At 45.5% G+C, this 13,557-nt stretch overlaps 1 protein-coding gene across 1 annotated transcript in view; it reads left to right on the forward strand.

The window, feature by feature from the left end:
- The window catches only part of LOC126269481 (peroxidase-like), a 188,311-nt gene that overhangs the window by 105,866 nt on the left and 68,888 nt on the right, over positions 1-13,557 (forward strand). Inside the window, exons 7-9 of the mRNA XM_049973997.1 lie at positions 7,933-8,144; positions 9,638-9,811; positions 12,458-12,651. Coding sequence (XP_049829954.1) covers positions 7,933-8,144; positions 9,638-9,811; positions 12,458-12,651 — 580 coding nt within the window. The remainder of the gene's footprint in view (positions 1-7,932; positions 8,145-9,637; positions 9,812-12,457; positions 12,652-13,557) is intronic.

Consider the following 13,557-nt stretch of genomic DNA (forward strand, 5'->3'; position numbering starts at 1 on the left):
AAGGGTGGGATGCCGACCTCCGAGGACTGGTGAGTGTTCCAGTCTTACGCCAGAAGGCGTCATTGAGACAGCGGTATCTATAATAACGTTTTATTAACTGACTGCTACAATGAATACTGTCTTCTCCGGCGTGCTGGCAATGGGCCGGACTGCTGGCTCAGGCGTCGGTAGTGGTAGGCACAGCACTTCGGCAGCTCACGCAGCCTGCGGCAGGTCAGGCATGCTGTCTGGCAGCGGGGAGGAATGGGGTGCGGTGGTGGGGACCAGCGAGGTGGCCCGAATATGCGCCTCTGTGAATATGATGAGTTTAAAGCGCTCTCGAACATGGACACGCACTTAGATCTGTACCCACAGCATCTTCCAGATGGTGGTCGTCGTGAAAGCGAAAGCCCAGCACTCCTTCAGCACATGCATCGTACAGCTAGGAGGCGGTACATGTACAGCCTGAAAGGTGGAACTCAGGTGCCCAATCAGCTAGCAGAAGATAGCAACTTGCAGTCAGTCGGTTTGGCTCTTCTCCAAAGGGAGACCCAGCAGGTTCTCATCTTCTACAAGTCACGGCTGTGATCTGTCGGTAGTGGCAGCGTCGAGCGGTGAAGTCCAGCCACAGCCGGCAGACTACACTCTCGTACCTAAAGCTCTCAAACAGGCAGCAAGCAGCACATCACACTTCGCCGGCAAGGTTAACCTGTAGCGAGACTGTAATTCCGTAGGGATCAGTGATGCAGACGGAATGAGCGGACACGGAGAACGAGATGTTTGAAGCAGTGGTACTTAAAGCCGGATGTCACGTCATAGTAGCAAACTAGGCGGTCATTTGCTCCAGTTAACCAGAGGTTTAGCGTTTAACATCAGCACTAGAGCGACTTGGAGATACAGAGCTCGGAGTTACATGTTGTTTGTTTCTCCGTATTGTAAGGTTTGCAGAACTACGTCCTGCGTGTTGTCATAATGAACCTTTTGTTCTCCTTGGTGAGGCTCAGCTCGCTGTGTGCCAGTAAATTATGAGTGTTGCCCTGCTTTTACAATGGTGCCACTCTTTGCATGCCCTAGATTATGTTTGTGATCCACGGTGTGAGTCGGACTCGGTTCTTTTAGCGTCCGTGTCGAGAGATAGCTTCGAAAATTTGTTAGTGGACCCAGAAACAGGACTGCTGTACAGTAGTTGTAGTACTTCCAATATTTTGCCGTCTACCATTTGCTAACACTCCTGAAGTTTTCCCTAAATCATTTCAACTAAAAGCTTCAGTGACTCGTTTCATATGTTATCCGACTATATTCAAGGACTGAAAATTTCGAATAGCAAGTAAACGTACATTACAAATAGTAATCTAGATGTAAGTGATTATTGTCTGAAAAATACCAGAGTAGTCAATAAACAGGAGTTATTTAATATCCAGATACACTTCTCGGATTTTCCACCAGGCAATACGGTGTGAATCCCACAACATTTCAGTAAAACAACAGTTCGACATCTTCAGGTGGTGGTAGATGTTGTCGTCTCTGGCGCAAGATGTGCATTCGCATTGTATTTACAACAGATCCATCGGGAAAGCCTGAAAAGTCTCGGGATTTGTTTAGTACGGCAGGAGCAGCAACAGCTTTTATCAAAATAATGGATTCTATTCTAATATATAAGGTTAAATGTGACTGTCAAAGGCACAAATTATCTTAAGGCTTACACAAATAATTCATGGAAAATTGGAAATTTGTTGTAACGTCTTATGGGACCAAACTCCTGACGTCATCAGTCCCTAAGCTTACACACTATTTAATCTAAGTTAAACTAACTTCATGGTGTGGGTTCCGGTAGTCATGTCCTGGATCATGAACCACGGGCAACGTATGAGTGGCCAAGTAAGTGGTCCCGACAGTCGGGGTACCAGTTACTTTGGAATAAGGCAGGGCATCTCGGACATATTATGAGTCGTGGTCACCTTTGTGCTCATACGGCAAAGACTACCAAATCTATCGGTTAGTCCCTCAACCGTTAGGGGTAATACCCAATGGGACTCAGGGCAAGTAAGGCTAGCAACCTGCTTCCCTGGTACGTTAAATATGATGTTGGCAACAATCAGAGTAAAATGACTCGGACCTTTGGAGGTGACGGAGTCCCACCTCTAACTGACAAACCAGGGACTCCTAAGATACGACTTGGCAAACAAATGGTAGTGAGATGGGGAGCTATTAATATCAATGGGGGCTACTCTGGGAAGAAGGTAGAGCTGGCAGAGGCTGCAAGTAAGATGGGGCTGGACGTTTTAGCTGTTAGTGACATTCGAGTAAGGGTTGAGAAAGAAGAGGAAGTGGGAGAATACAAGGTCAACCTGTCAGGAGTCAAAGCAGGAAAAGCACAATGGGATGTAGGGCTTTACATCAGGAAAGAAATGGAACCCAGTGTAGTTGAAATAAGGTATGTAAACGAACGACAGATATGGATAGATTTGACAGTGTCTAGCAAGAAAATTAGGATTGTGTCAGTATATTCGCATTGTGAAGGGACAGGTCAAGATAAGATGGATAGTTTTTATGAGGCACTCAGTGATGTAGTTGTTAGAGTGAAGGATAAGGACAGTGTTCTGCTCATGGGTGATTTTAACGCCAGGATTGTAAATCGAACAGAAGGGTATGAAAAAGTTATGGGCAAATTTGGAGAGGATATGGAGGCCAACAGGAACGGGCAACAACTCTTGGATTTCTGTGCCAGTATGGGCTTAGTAATCACAAACTCCTTTTTTAAACATAACATTCACCGGTATGCTTGGGAAGGCAGGGGAACCAGATCTGTCATTGACTATATAATAACAGATCAGGAACTCAGGAAGGCTGTGAGGGACACACGTGTATTCAGGGGATTCTTTGATGACACTGATCATTATTTAATCTGCAGTGAAATTGGGATTGTGAGGCCGAAAGTGCAGGTGGTCAGGTCCATACGTAGGAGGGTAAGAGTGGATAAACTTCAGGATAAGGAAATCAGGTACAAGTACATAACAGCGATCTCAGAAAGATACCAGTTAGTTGAATGTAGTCAATTACAGTCATTGGAAAAGGAATGGACAAGATACAGGGACACATTACTAGAAGTGGCTAAAGTATGTCTTGGAACAGTAGTGTGTAAAAGTAGGAAGAAGCAAACAGCTTGGTGGAATGACACAGTCATGGCAGCCTGTAAAAGGAAAAAGAAGGCGTATTAAAAATGGCTACATACTAGAACTCAGGTAGACAGAGAAAATTATGTTGAAGAAAGAAACAAAGCCAAACAGATAATTGCAGCATCCAAGAAGAAATCTTGGGAAGACTTTGGAAACAGGTTGGAGACTATGGGTCAAGCTGCTGGAGAACCATTCTGGAGTGTAATTAGCAGTCTTCGAAAGGGAGGTAAGAAGGAAATTACAAATACTTTGGACAGGTCAGGAATACTGCTGGCGAATCCTGTGGATGCCTTGGGCAGATGGAGGGAATATTTTGAAGAGTTGCTCAATGTAGGTGAAAATACGATCAGTAATGTTTCAGATTTCAAGGTAGAATGGGATAGGAATGATGATGGAAATAGGATCACATTTGAAGAAGTGGAGAAAATGGTCAATAGATTGCAGTGCAATAAAGCAGCTGGGGTGGATGAAATTAAGTCGGAACTCATCAAATACAGTGGAATGTCAGGTCTTAAATGGCTACACAGGATAATTGAAATGGCCTGGGAGTCGGGACAGGTTCCATCAGACTGGACAAAAGCAGTAATCACACCAATCTTTAAACATGGAAACAGAAAAGAGTGTAACAACTACAGAGGTATCTCTTTAATCAGTGTTGTGGGCAAAATCTTCTCAGGTATTGTTGAAAGGAAAGTGCGAGTACTAGTTGAGGACCAATTGGATGAAAATCAGTGTGGCTTTAGGCCTCTTAGAGGTTGTCAGGACCAGATCTTTAGCTTACGGCAAATAATGGAGAAGTGTTATGAGTGGAACAGGGAATTGTATCTATGCTTTATAGATCTAGAAAAGGTATATGACCGGGTTCCTAGGAGGAAGTTATTGTCTGTTCTACGAGATTATGGAATAGGAGGCAAACTTTTGCAAGCAATTAAAGGTCTTTACATGGATAGTCAGGCAGCAGTTAGAGTTGACGGTAAATTGAGTTCATGGTTCAGAGTAGTTTCAGGGGTAAGACAAGGCTGCAACCTGTCGCCACTGTTGTTCATATTGTTTATGGATCATATGTTGAAAAATGGTTCAAATGGCTCTGAGCACTATGGGACTCAACTGCTGTGGTCATTAATCCCCTAGAACTTAGAACTACTTAAACCTAACTAACCTAAGGACATCACACACATCCATGTCCGAGGCAGGATTCGAACCTGCGACCGTAGCAGTCGCACGGTTCCGGACTACGCGCCTAGAACCCCGAGACCACCGCGGCCGGCAATCATATGTTGAAAACAATAGACTGGCTGGGTGAGATTAAGATATGTGAACACAAAATAAGCAGTTTTGCGTATGCGGAAGACTTAGTTGTGATGACAGATTCGATTGAAAGTTTGCAAAGTAATATTTCAGAGGTAGATCAGAAATGTAAGGACTATGGTATGAAGATTATCATCTCCAAAACGAAAGTAATGTCAGTGGGAAAGAAATATAAACGGATTGAGTGCCAAATAGGAGGAACAAAGTTAGAACAGGTGGACGGTTTCAAGTACTTATGATGTATATTCTCACAGGATGGCAACATAGTGAAAGAACTGGAAGCGAGGTGTAGCAAAGCTAATGCAGTGAGCGCTCAGCTACGATCTACTCTCTTCTGCAAGATGGAAGTCAGTACCAAGACTAAGTTATCTGTGCACCGTACATGGGAACAATGGCAGCAGGGTGTCCACAATGAGGAAATCAAAGAAAAACTGGGAATGAACTCTAGATATAGCAGTCAGAACGAACAGGCTTAGATGGTGGGGTCATGTTACACGCATGGGAGAAACAAGGTTACCCAAGAGACTAATGGGTTCAGCAGTAGAGGGTAGGAGGAGTCGGGGCAGACCAAGGAGAAGGTATCTGGATTCGGTTAAGAATGATTTTGAAGTAATAGGTTTAACATCAGAAGAGGCACCAATGTTAGCACTGAATAGGGGATCGTGGAGGAATTTTATAAGGGGGCTATGCTCCAGACTGAACGCTGAAAGGCATAATCAGTCTTAAATGATGATGATGATAAACTAACTTACGCTAAGGACGACACACACACCCGTGCCCGAGGGAGGATTCGATTCTCCGACCGGGGTAGCCACGCAGACCGTGACAGGACGCCTCAGACCGCGCGGCTACACATCGCAGAAATAGTTCATCCATGGATCACGTTCTTCTTCTTCTTCTTCTTCTGCTCTCCTCAGCGTTTGTTTTGCAATGTAGTAGGAACTCTCTGTCTCCACTTCGCACACTCATGTGCTTGATCAGAGCAGAGACCAACTATCTTCAGGTCTAAATATAAACGTAGGTTTCGGCGGCCAGTGTCTCAGTCAATAAAATTGTTCTGGGTTTGTGACCGCATTTTCTATATGTAAAACTACCGAACAGATGACGAAGGCGTCAACATATCGGAGCCACATGGGGAGGAATAATTAAGAAATTTCCACCAACACCTTAACAATAGCACCAAAAAAATGGTTCTGAGCACTATGGGACTCAACTTCTGAGATCATTAGTCCCCTAGAACTTAGAACTAGTTAAATTAACTAACCTAAGGACATCACACACATCCATGCTAGAGGCAAGATTCGAACCTGCGACCGTAGCTGTCGCGAGTTTCCAGACTGAAGCGCCGAGAACCGCTCGGCCACACAGGCCGGCAACATTAGTACAGCAAAATCGAATTCACTTTGGAGATAGAAAACAATGGGGTGCTGCCTTTCCTCATCGTACAAGTTCACAGAAGCCTGATGGTAAACTGGGCCATAGAGTATATAGGAAGCCAACCAGTACTCACCGGTACCCACATGCCTCCTCTCATCATCACGCTAGGCAGAAGAAATCTGCCCTGCAAACTTTAACCAATAGGCGTCACAGGATCATCGATAAGCAACATCTAAAGGGTGAACTACAAAACCTCAAGTCCACTTTTGGTACCAATGATTATGGGATGAAAGTAATAGACAGAACTATGGCGACAAAGAGTGAAGGCAATAGACGAGAGTAGAAGGAAGCACAAATCATGGCTCTATTACCATATGTTCAAGGTGTCACTGAAAGGATGGGCACAATTCTCTTCCGAGCAGGTATCAAGCCGTTTTTCCGAAGCAGCAACAAAATAAAAGACGTTCTTCGCACAACAAAAGATGCAGTTGACAAACTACATGGTGCTGGAGTTTACGAAATCAGGCGCGAATGTGGATTAGCGTATGTAGGCGAGACGGGAAGACCCATAAGCACACGGATATCTGAACACGAAAGATATATCCGACTAAGGCAATACACGAAGTCGGCGGTGACAGAACACCAGGATGTGTGCAGCAAACAGATTGAGTTTGGTGAAGCTCGCGTACTGGCGAAACAGCCTTTTACTTTTAGGAGGGAGGTTAGAGAGGCAATAGAAATAGTCAAGCGACCAGCCAACACGAACAGAGAAGACGGGTACCGGCTTCCGACATCTTGGCTGCCAGCAATAACAGTGTTACGGGACGACAGCTCACGTGAAGCAACACACATGGGCGGGCGGGAGACAGTAGCGGCCGCAGGAACATAGAGTAATGGCGCGCCTCGGCCGGCGCTAGAAAGCAGCAAAACAACGCCACGTCAATGCTGCCGCCTGGTTTTCCATTCGGCGACATCCACCAACCACAAGCAGTACAGCAAACACCAATCAAAATGTCTGGTTTCCACCAATGAAAAGAAATAATAAAAATAACAATAAAGAGTTTCTCACATCCCTCCCCTTCAACCTTTAACAGCCTATGAGAATTAGATAACAGCCACGCCTGCAGGTATATAAGAGACAAGTTTTGTCATTCAGCAGTAAACAAAAACAGCCTCAAGAAGGTCACTTGCAACAATGACCGAAACGTCAGTAGTTTTACATATTGGCAATGCGGTCACAAACCCAGAAAAGCCGGCCGCGGTGGCCGAGCAGTTCTAGGCGCTTCAGTCTGGAACCGCGCGACCGCTACGGTCACAGGTTCGAATCCTGCCTAGGGCATGGATGTGTGTGATGTCCTTAGGTTAGTTAGGTTTACGTAGTTCTAAGTACTAGCGGAATAATGACCTCCCATAGTGCTCAGAGCCATTTGAACTAAACCCAGAAAAATTTTATTGACTACTTTCAGGTCTGTATGGAGAGTGCCTAACCAGAGTTCTCTCGGTCTCCCAATAAGCCGTTTACTACCGGCTTTCAAAGGAATTCCGTGATTTGCTATGGTTTTTTGATCTGGTCGAAGTACATGTTCATATCAACATAGTTGGCTTTCCCTCATCTTTTTAAAGATAAGTGACATTTCCTGCCGCCTGCGAATTTTATCATTGGTCGCATGATCATGAAGCGTCAGGACAGATGTTCACCGAAGGATTTTGGTTTACATAACAGCAAGTCGTTGATCTGCTTCTAATGTTACAGGGCAATATTGTGTTCCGTACAAGGCAAATGGCCGGATTGCACACCTGTACATTTTCGACTCGACTGGATCCAGGACCTTTCCGCAAAGAAGACCAGTCATTGTCCACCATTTAAACTGTGTTCAGTGTAGTTTCTAACAATTTCTTGCCTTTTTTTGAAGTATACTTCTGTTGAGTCACCATCCGTGTAGGCTATCCATCTCGATAGGATCCACGGAACACGATGAATCGAGGAACTTAAGGACTCTGTTAGCACTGGAGTCGGTCACAATAATCTTTCCTGAACTGGTTAGCTCTTGCTGAAGAGCCGTCTCTAGCCGGCGCCCTCGGCGCGTTGCAGGTTCCAGCTGACGCCGCAGCAGGGCACGTTCGCGCTGCCCAAGTTCAGCGTGCTGAACACGGTGATCGCGGACACGTGTCCGCGCACGGCGCGCTGCATCGAGTCCACCAAGTACCGCAGCGCCGACGGCTCTTGCAACAACGTGCAGCACGACGCCTGGGGCAAGGCGGGCACCGCACTGCAGAGGATCCTGCCGCCCAAGTACGACGACGGTACGTCTGCTCCAGCGCAGCCTACTGCTGGGACCGGCTCTGCTTTCTAGCACTGCTTTGCTACCTGCCCTCACTCGTACTTTTATACTCGGTAAATCGCCTAAGACACGCTCCCTTCATTTTTCGTGATTGATTCGAGATACTGAAACGAAGTTTTCAGCGAATTATTCCAGTGGGAGACGTGACGATCGAGTCCTTTTCCATAAAACGGGGCCAGGCGCTGACGGATCCACAACCGCACACGCTCTTGCACTTCCTCGTCGCCGAGTGGTTCTAGGCGCTTCAGTTCGGAACCGCGTGACTGCTACGGTCGCAGGTTCGAATCCTGCCTCGGGCATGGATGTATGTGATGTCCTTAGGTTAGTTAGGTTTAAGTAGTTCTAAGTTCTAGGGGACTGATGTTAAGTGCCATAGTGCTCAGAGAAATTTGAACCAACTTCCTCGCCCGACTGAAACCGATGTCCACGCATGTTTCTTTTTCCGGTCTTCAAAGACGAGAAAACGACTCTGAGAAAGATCCGGGATGTACAAAGGATGCAGCAGTGTTTCCACACCAAATAATTTAAGCGTAGCCTCGTTCGATTGGTAAGTTAGAAGCAGGCGTTACCTTGCAACAGGATGATTCCGTCTGTGAGCAAAAAAATGGTTCAAATGGCTCTGAGCACTATGGGACTTAACTGCTGAGGTCATCAGGCCCCTAGAACTTAGAACGACTTAAACCTAACTCACCTAAGGACATCACACATATCCATGCCAGAGGCAGGATTCGAACCTGCGACTAAAGCGCTCGCGCGATGCCAGACTGAAGCGCCTAGAACCGCTCGGCCACACTGGCCGGCCGTCTGAGACCATTCGTGGACGTTTTTACTTTATGGCGCATCCCAGTTTTTGCAAGGTGACAGCACAGTACTGCTTATTGTGTGGTTCCACGCTCGAAGAAAGTGACGTACAGAGAGCCCCTGCCGTCGAGGAAGATCATCAGGACCGTACCGAGACTTCTGTGAACAGCTCTGGATTTCTTTGGCGGGGGAGATGCGGGATGTTTTCATTGATGGCTTAGACGTTTGACGTCGGGTTATCGGAATGCTGTCGGATGGAATCGTCCTGTTGCACGATAACGCCAGCCCCCACACTGCCAATCGAACGAAGGCTACACTTCATCGGTTTGGTCTGAAAACTGTGCAACATCCTCCGTACAGCCCGGATTTTTTGTCTCGTGGTTTCCACACCTGAAAGATGACTTGTGTGGACGTCGGTTTCAGTCGGACGAGGAAGTGCAAGAGCTGGTGCGGCTGTAGATCCATCTCAAAGCGTGTGGCGATTACTTTTGAATGTAACCATTCCATAGCCCCGATTTGGTGGGTCTTCAGTTTTTATTTGATCTGTATCTTTACACGGCCATGATCTAACCATGTAAATTTTAGACAAAGTGGCACATAAGTGTCTGTGCTGGCAACCTTGGAAGCTGACAGCGCTGCCGATGTGTGCCGCAGGTGTGAACGCGCCGCGGTCGCGCGCCTCCAGCGGCGAGCCGCTGCCGAGTGCGCGGGTCGTGAGCAGCCAGTTCTCGCCGGAGGCGAACCGGCCCTACGACAACTACACGCTGCTCGTCATGCAGTGGGGGCAGTTCCTCGACCACGACCTCACACACACGCCCATCAACTTCGGTGAGTCTTTACTCGCGAGCACTTACTTGTTTACAACGTATATCACATCACTGCTAGTGTCTTTTGGCGCAAGTCATACGGATATACCGCGGAGTGGATAAAAATGTGGGAACACAAGAAACATTACCAATCCGAATACAGTGCACGAAACCCCTTGGCATTCGAATCAGCTTCCAATCGTCTTGTCGCGGATAAACTCAAGTCCTGTATGATTTTCAACGGAATCTTATACCATCCTTCCTGCAAAAGAGTGGCAAACTCGTGAAACGATGATGGTAAAGGACGGTGAATACTCGCTTTTCTCTCCAAATTAGACAATAAAGGTTCAATAATACTGAGATCTAGTGACCACGGGAAACGCGACAATTCACCTTTGTGCTCGCAAAACCAGTCCTGAACGATCCAAAGTGTGTGAAGGTGGGTCCTTTCGCCTTGGAACACAGCATCACCACTGGGGAAGAAACATTGTACCATGGGATGGGCCTGATCAGCCAGACTGATCACACGATCCTTGGCAGTAAGGCAGCTTGGCACAGTGGCCATGGTGCCCGTGAAATGCCACGATATGGCCGCCAATTTAATCACTGACTCTCCACCATGTTTCGATCTTGGAACGAAAACTCGTCAGAAATTGGAAACTGTTTGAAACAAGACCCATCAGACCATGTTACTTTCTTCTTTTGCTCTCTAGCCCAAGTATTACGGCTTCGGCATTATGTTTTCCTATTACGGACATTTTCAACACTTGTAAGTGGTTTTGGAATTTCAGCTCGCCCTACAATTACCTCCTTATGGAGATCCCTTTGTGTTGTTTCGGTGGTGACGGAGTTCGCGAGTGTGATATTCACTTCTGCAGTAACTTTTGCAGCTATCGTTTGCTTATTTTTCGTCAAAATCATCTTAATTCACCGTATGTCATGACTACTCAACATACACTTTCGTCCATATTATAAATCAGAGGATGGTTTTCCGATTTCCCTATATGTGGAACAAATATTTCATACAGTGCCTCCTGAAACACCAAATAGTTCCGCTACTTTGGTTATGGAAGCACCAACAATTTGCCCACTTTCGAATACATTTAAGTTCGATGTGATTCAATGACAACTACACGGAATACTGTTCTGACCACCACGAACACTTGCAACGTATTGAGCACATCTCACAGATGCTGTTTGTGGCCGAATACAGCAGCGCAACTTCCAGGCTTGGCTAGTATCTACTTTCATGTTCAAGCATACCCTCCTCGCGGTGTTTCCACATTTTTATCTAACCGCTGTATTAGGTGAACCCGAACTCCACCGACAATTGTTTCAAATTTACAACAGTCCTTACGATGTTATTTATTATATGGCTACCAGTTTCGGTGTTTCAGTACACCATCTTCAGGCCTTAACTGACGCTGTGGCGATTAACTTCAATCGTATACACGATTCATCAGTCGGCAACATCTATGAATTGGTTTTCGCAGACCCCCCTGTAACAACGATGTTGTGTATCCAGCGCACTGATGAATCGTGTGTACGACTTGAGTTAACGCCTCAGCGTCAGTTAAGGCGTGAAGATGGTGTGCTGTAGCACTTAAACTGATAGCCATATAATAAATAACATCGTAAGGATGGCTGTAGGTGTTCCATTTTATTGCATAAGTCAACGGCCAAAGTTCCTCAACCTCCAGACAGAAGGATGGACATACAGATAATTTCAGAGACTGTTGAGGAATATTTTATGAGTATTTTGATATAGGAAGGAACGTATGATCTCCGGTGGTTCATGACATAGCAAAACTGCGATTATGAACTACTCATTTTGTTTCTCCATTTAAATTTATTTCTGTGAAAATACTTTCACACCAGTGAAAAAGTGTGTAGTGTGCAGTCAACAAAACATAGTTCATGTTAGATTCTCAGAGTCGTTTGGCTTGTGATCAGAGCTTGTATGACGTGCGAATTACTGATAGCACAATTGTCGCCAGGGAGGACAACTGTCCCCGTTAAGCGCTTAACGCATTATCTTCCACTCTAAAATGGAATTATCCTGTTTTTGTTGACGCCTATGTATATATACAGAAGATACGATTGCCGTCGCTGCGGGAATAGCACACCGTAGCGTCGTCGGGCCGCTCTTCCATTGCATTCAGTGAATCCATACACCAGGTGCATATTGGCCATCTCTTCGTCAGTATAATTATCCGTACTGTTGTGTATCACTATGAACGCACAACTAATACTGTAAAAATAAACCCGAGACTTCAAAAATAAACCCGAGACAGAACCGAGCAGTACTGTATCCAAAGTTGAGGATGAAAAGTTTAATAGACACCGCTGTTACAGACAGGAAGCAGCGCGGGTGAATAGAACAAGTCTGTTCCCAAATAAGACATACAGAGCATACCATCGAGATTTGCACTGTTGTGAAAATATTTCCTGTGTAATACAGACACAAAAGTAAATGGAGGCAGTAAGTCAAGCGAAATGTAGCTACCCTGCAACGAACTACCGGAGATCAAGGGTACCCCATACCAAAATACTCAGTTGGTGGAGATCGGTTTCGACACGTAGAGACACTACACTGGTTAGTTACCTGTAATCAGCAAATGAAACGTTCGGTACTGTAAAGACTCTATGCAGCTCATCACTGTTTCAGGTCAGAGTGGGACTGGAATAACTTGCTGTGAGAATGGGGACGTCATAGCCCCGTCGAAGCGACATCCGGACTGTTTTCCAATACTGATACCCAACAACGATCGTACGTTCTCTCGTTTCGGAGAGAGATGTATGGAGTTCGTGCGATCGCTACCGGCGCCCAGGCCTGAGTGCAACTTTGGTCCTCGAGAACAGGTCAGCCACCGAAACACCAGGAAATTTCATAGTTACGCTTTTCGCTGACGGTGTACGTGATATTCGCATGTGCTAACCGCAGTATGTGTTGAGTGTGTCCCGTGATCTACACACACGCTTCAATCGAACGATAGTTTAGTGGAGAATACAGAAAGAGCCTTAACATAGTATCTGACCTTACCGTAAAGTCGTCTTACTTTGTATGTTGAGACAATATGAGAAACTGCATTATAAAATTGTTAATTCATCCATTATACTGATATTTGAGACCCATGGCTGTGGATTAAATTAAATGAAGAAGTACAGCCACTTTTAATGTGAAAACTGGGTTACATGGGTTCGCAACAGACGCACTGTGCATCTCCCACAACCTTCAGCACATGCTGCACTCGACTACGGCTAAGTGTACACCTACGTTATCGGAAAGGCATCGATTGCAAAGAAAATAAACTGAAATTATGTTCAAAAGTGTAAATGTAATCGCTTACATGACGGGTGGATACGCTGCCCCGATAACGAGTGACCCCTAACATATGTAATTACAAAGATTAATTTTGAATAGTTAGTCGAATTTGTCGTTAATGAAAGACACTGAAATTTAATTATCTAAAGAAATAAGACGGTCGCCTCTCCTAAGGCGGACAGTTTATCCCTGAAACCAATCGGACTTTTGTATGTAAGGTAAAGGAAGAATTAGTAAAACGCGTAAGCGCGACGACGGACATTAGTCAGCCGGGAATTCATTTGTAATTACAAAATTAGCTAGTATAATCTAAGTATATATTCAAAACTTCAAAATTTTTAAAAAGCCTTATAGAAACAATCAAATTTGAATAAACTGTTGCAATACGCGACGCGGTAATCGTTGCGTAGTGTAGCCTCACAGTAATCGATACTATTGCTAAT

The sequence above is a fragment of the Schistocerca gregaria genome, chromosome 1 (genome assembly GCF_023897955.1).
Source record: "Schistocerca gregaria isolate iqSchGreg1 chromosome 1, iqSchGreg1.2, whole genome shotgun sequence".
Lineage (NCBI taxonomy): Eukaryota > Metazoa > Arthropoda > Insecta > Orthoptera > Acrididae > Schistocerca > Schistocerca gregaria.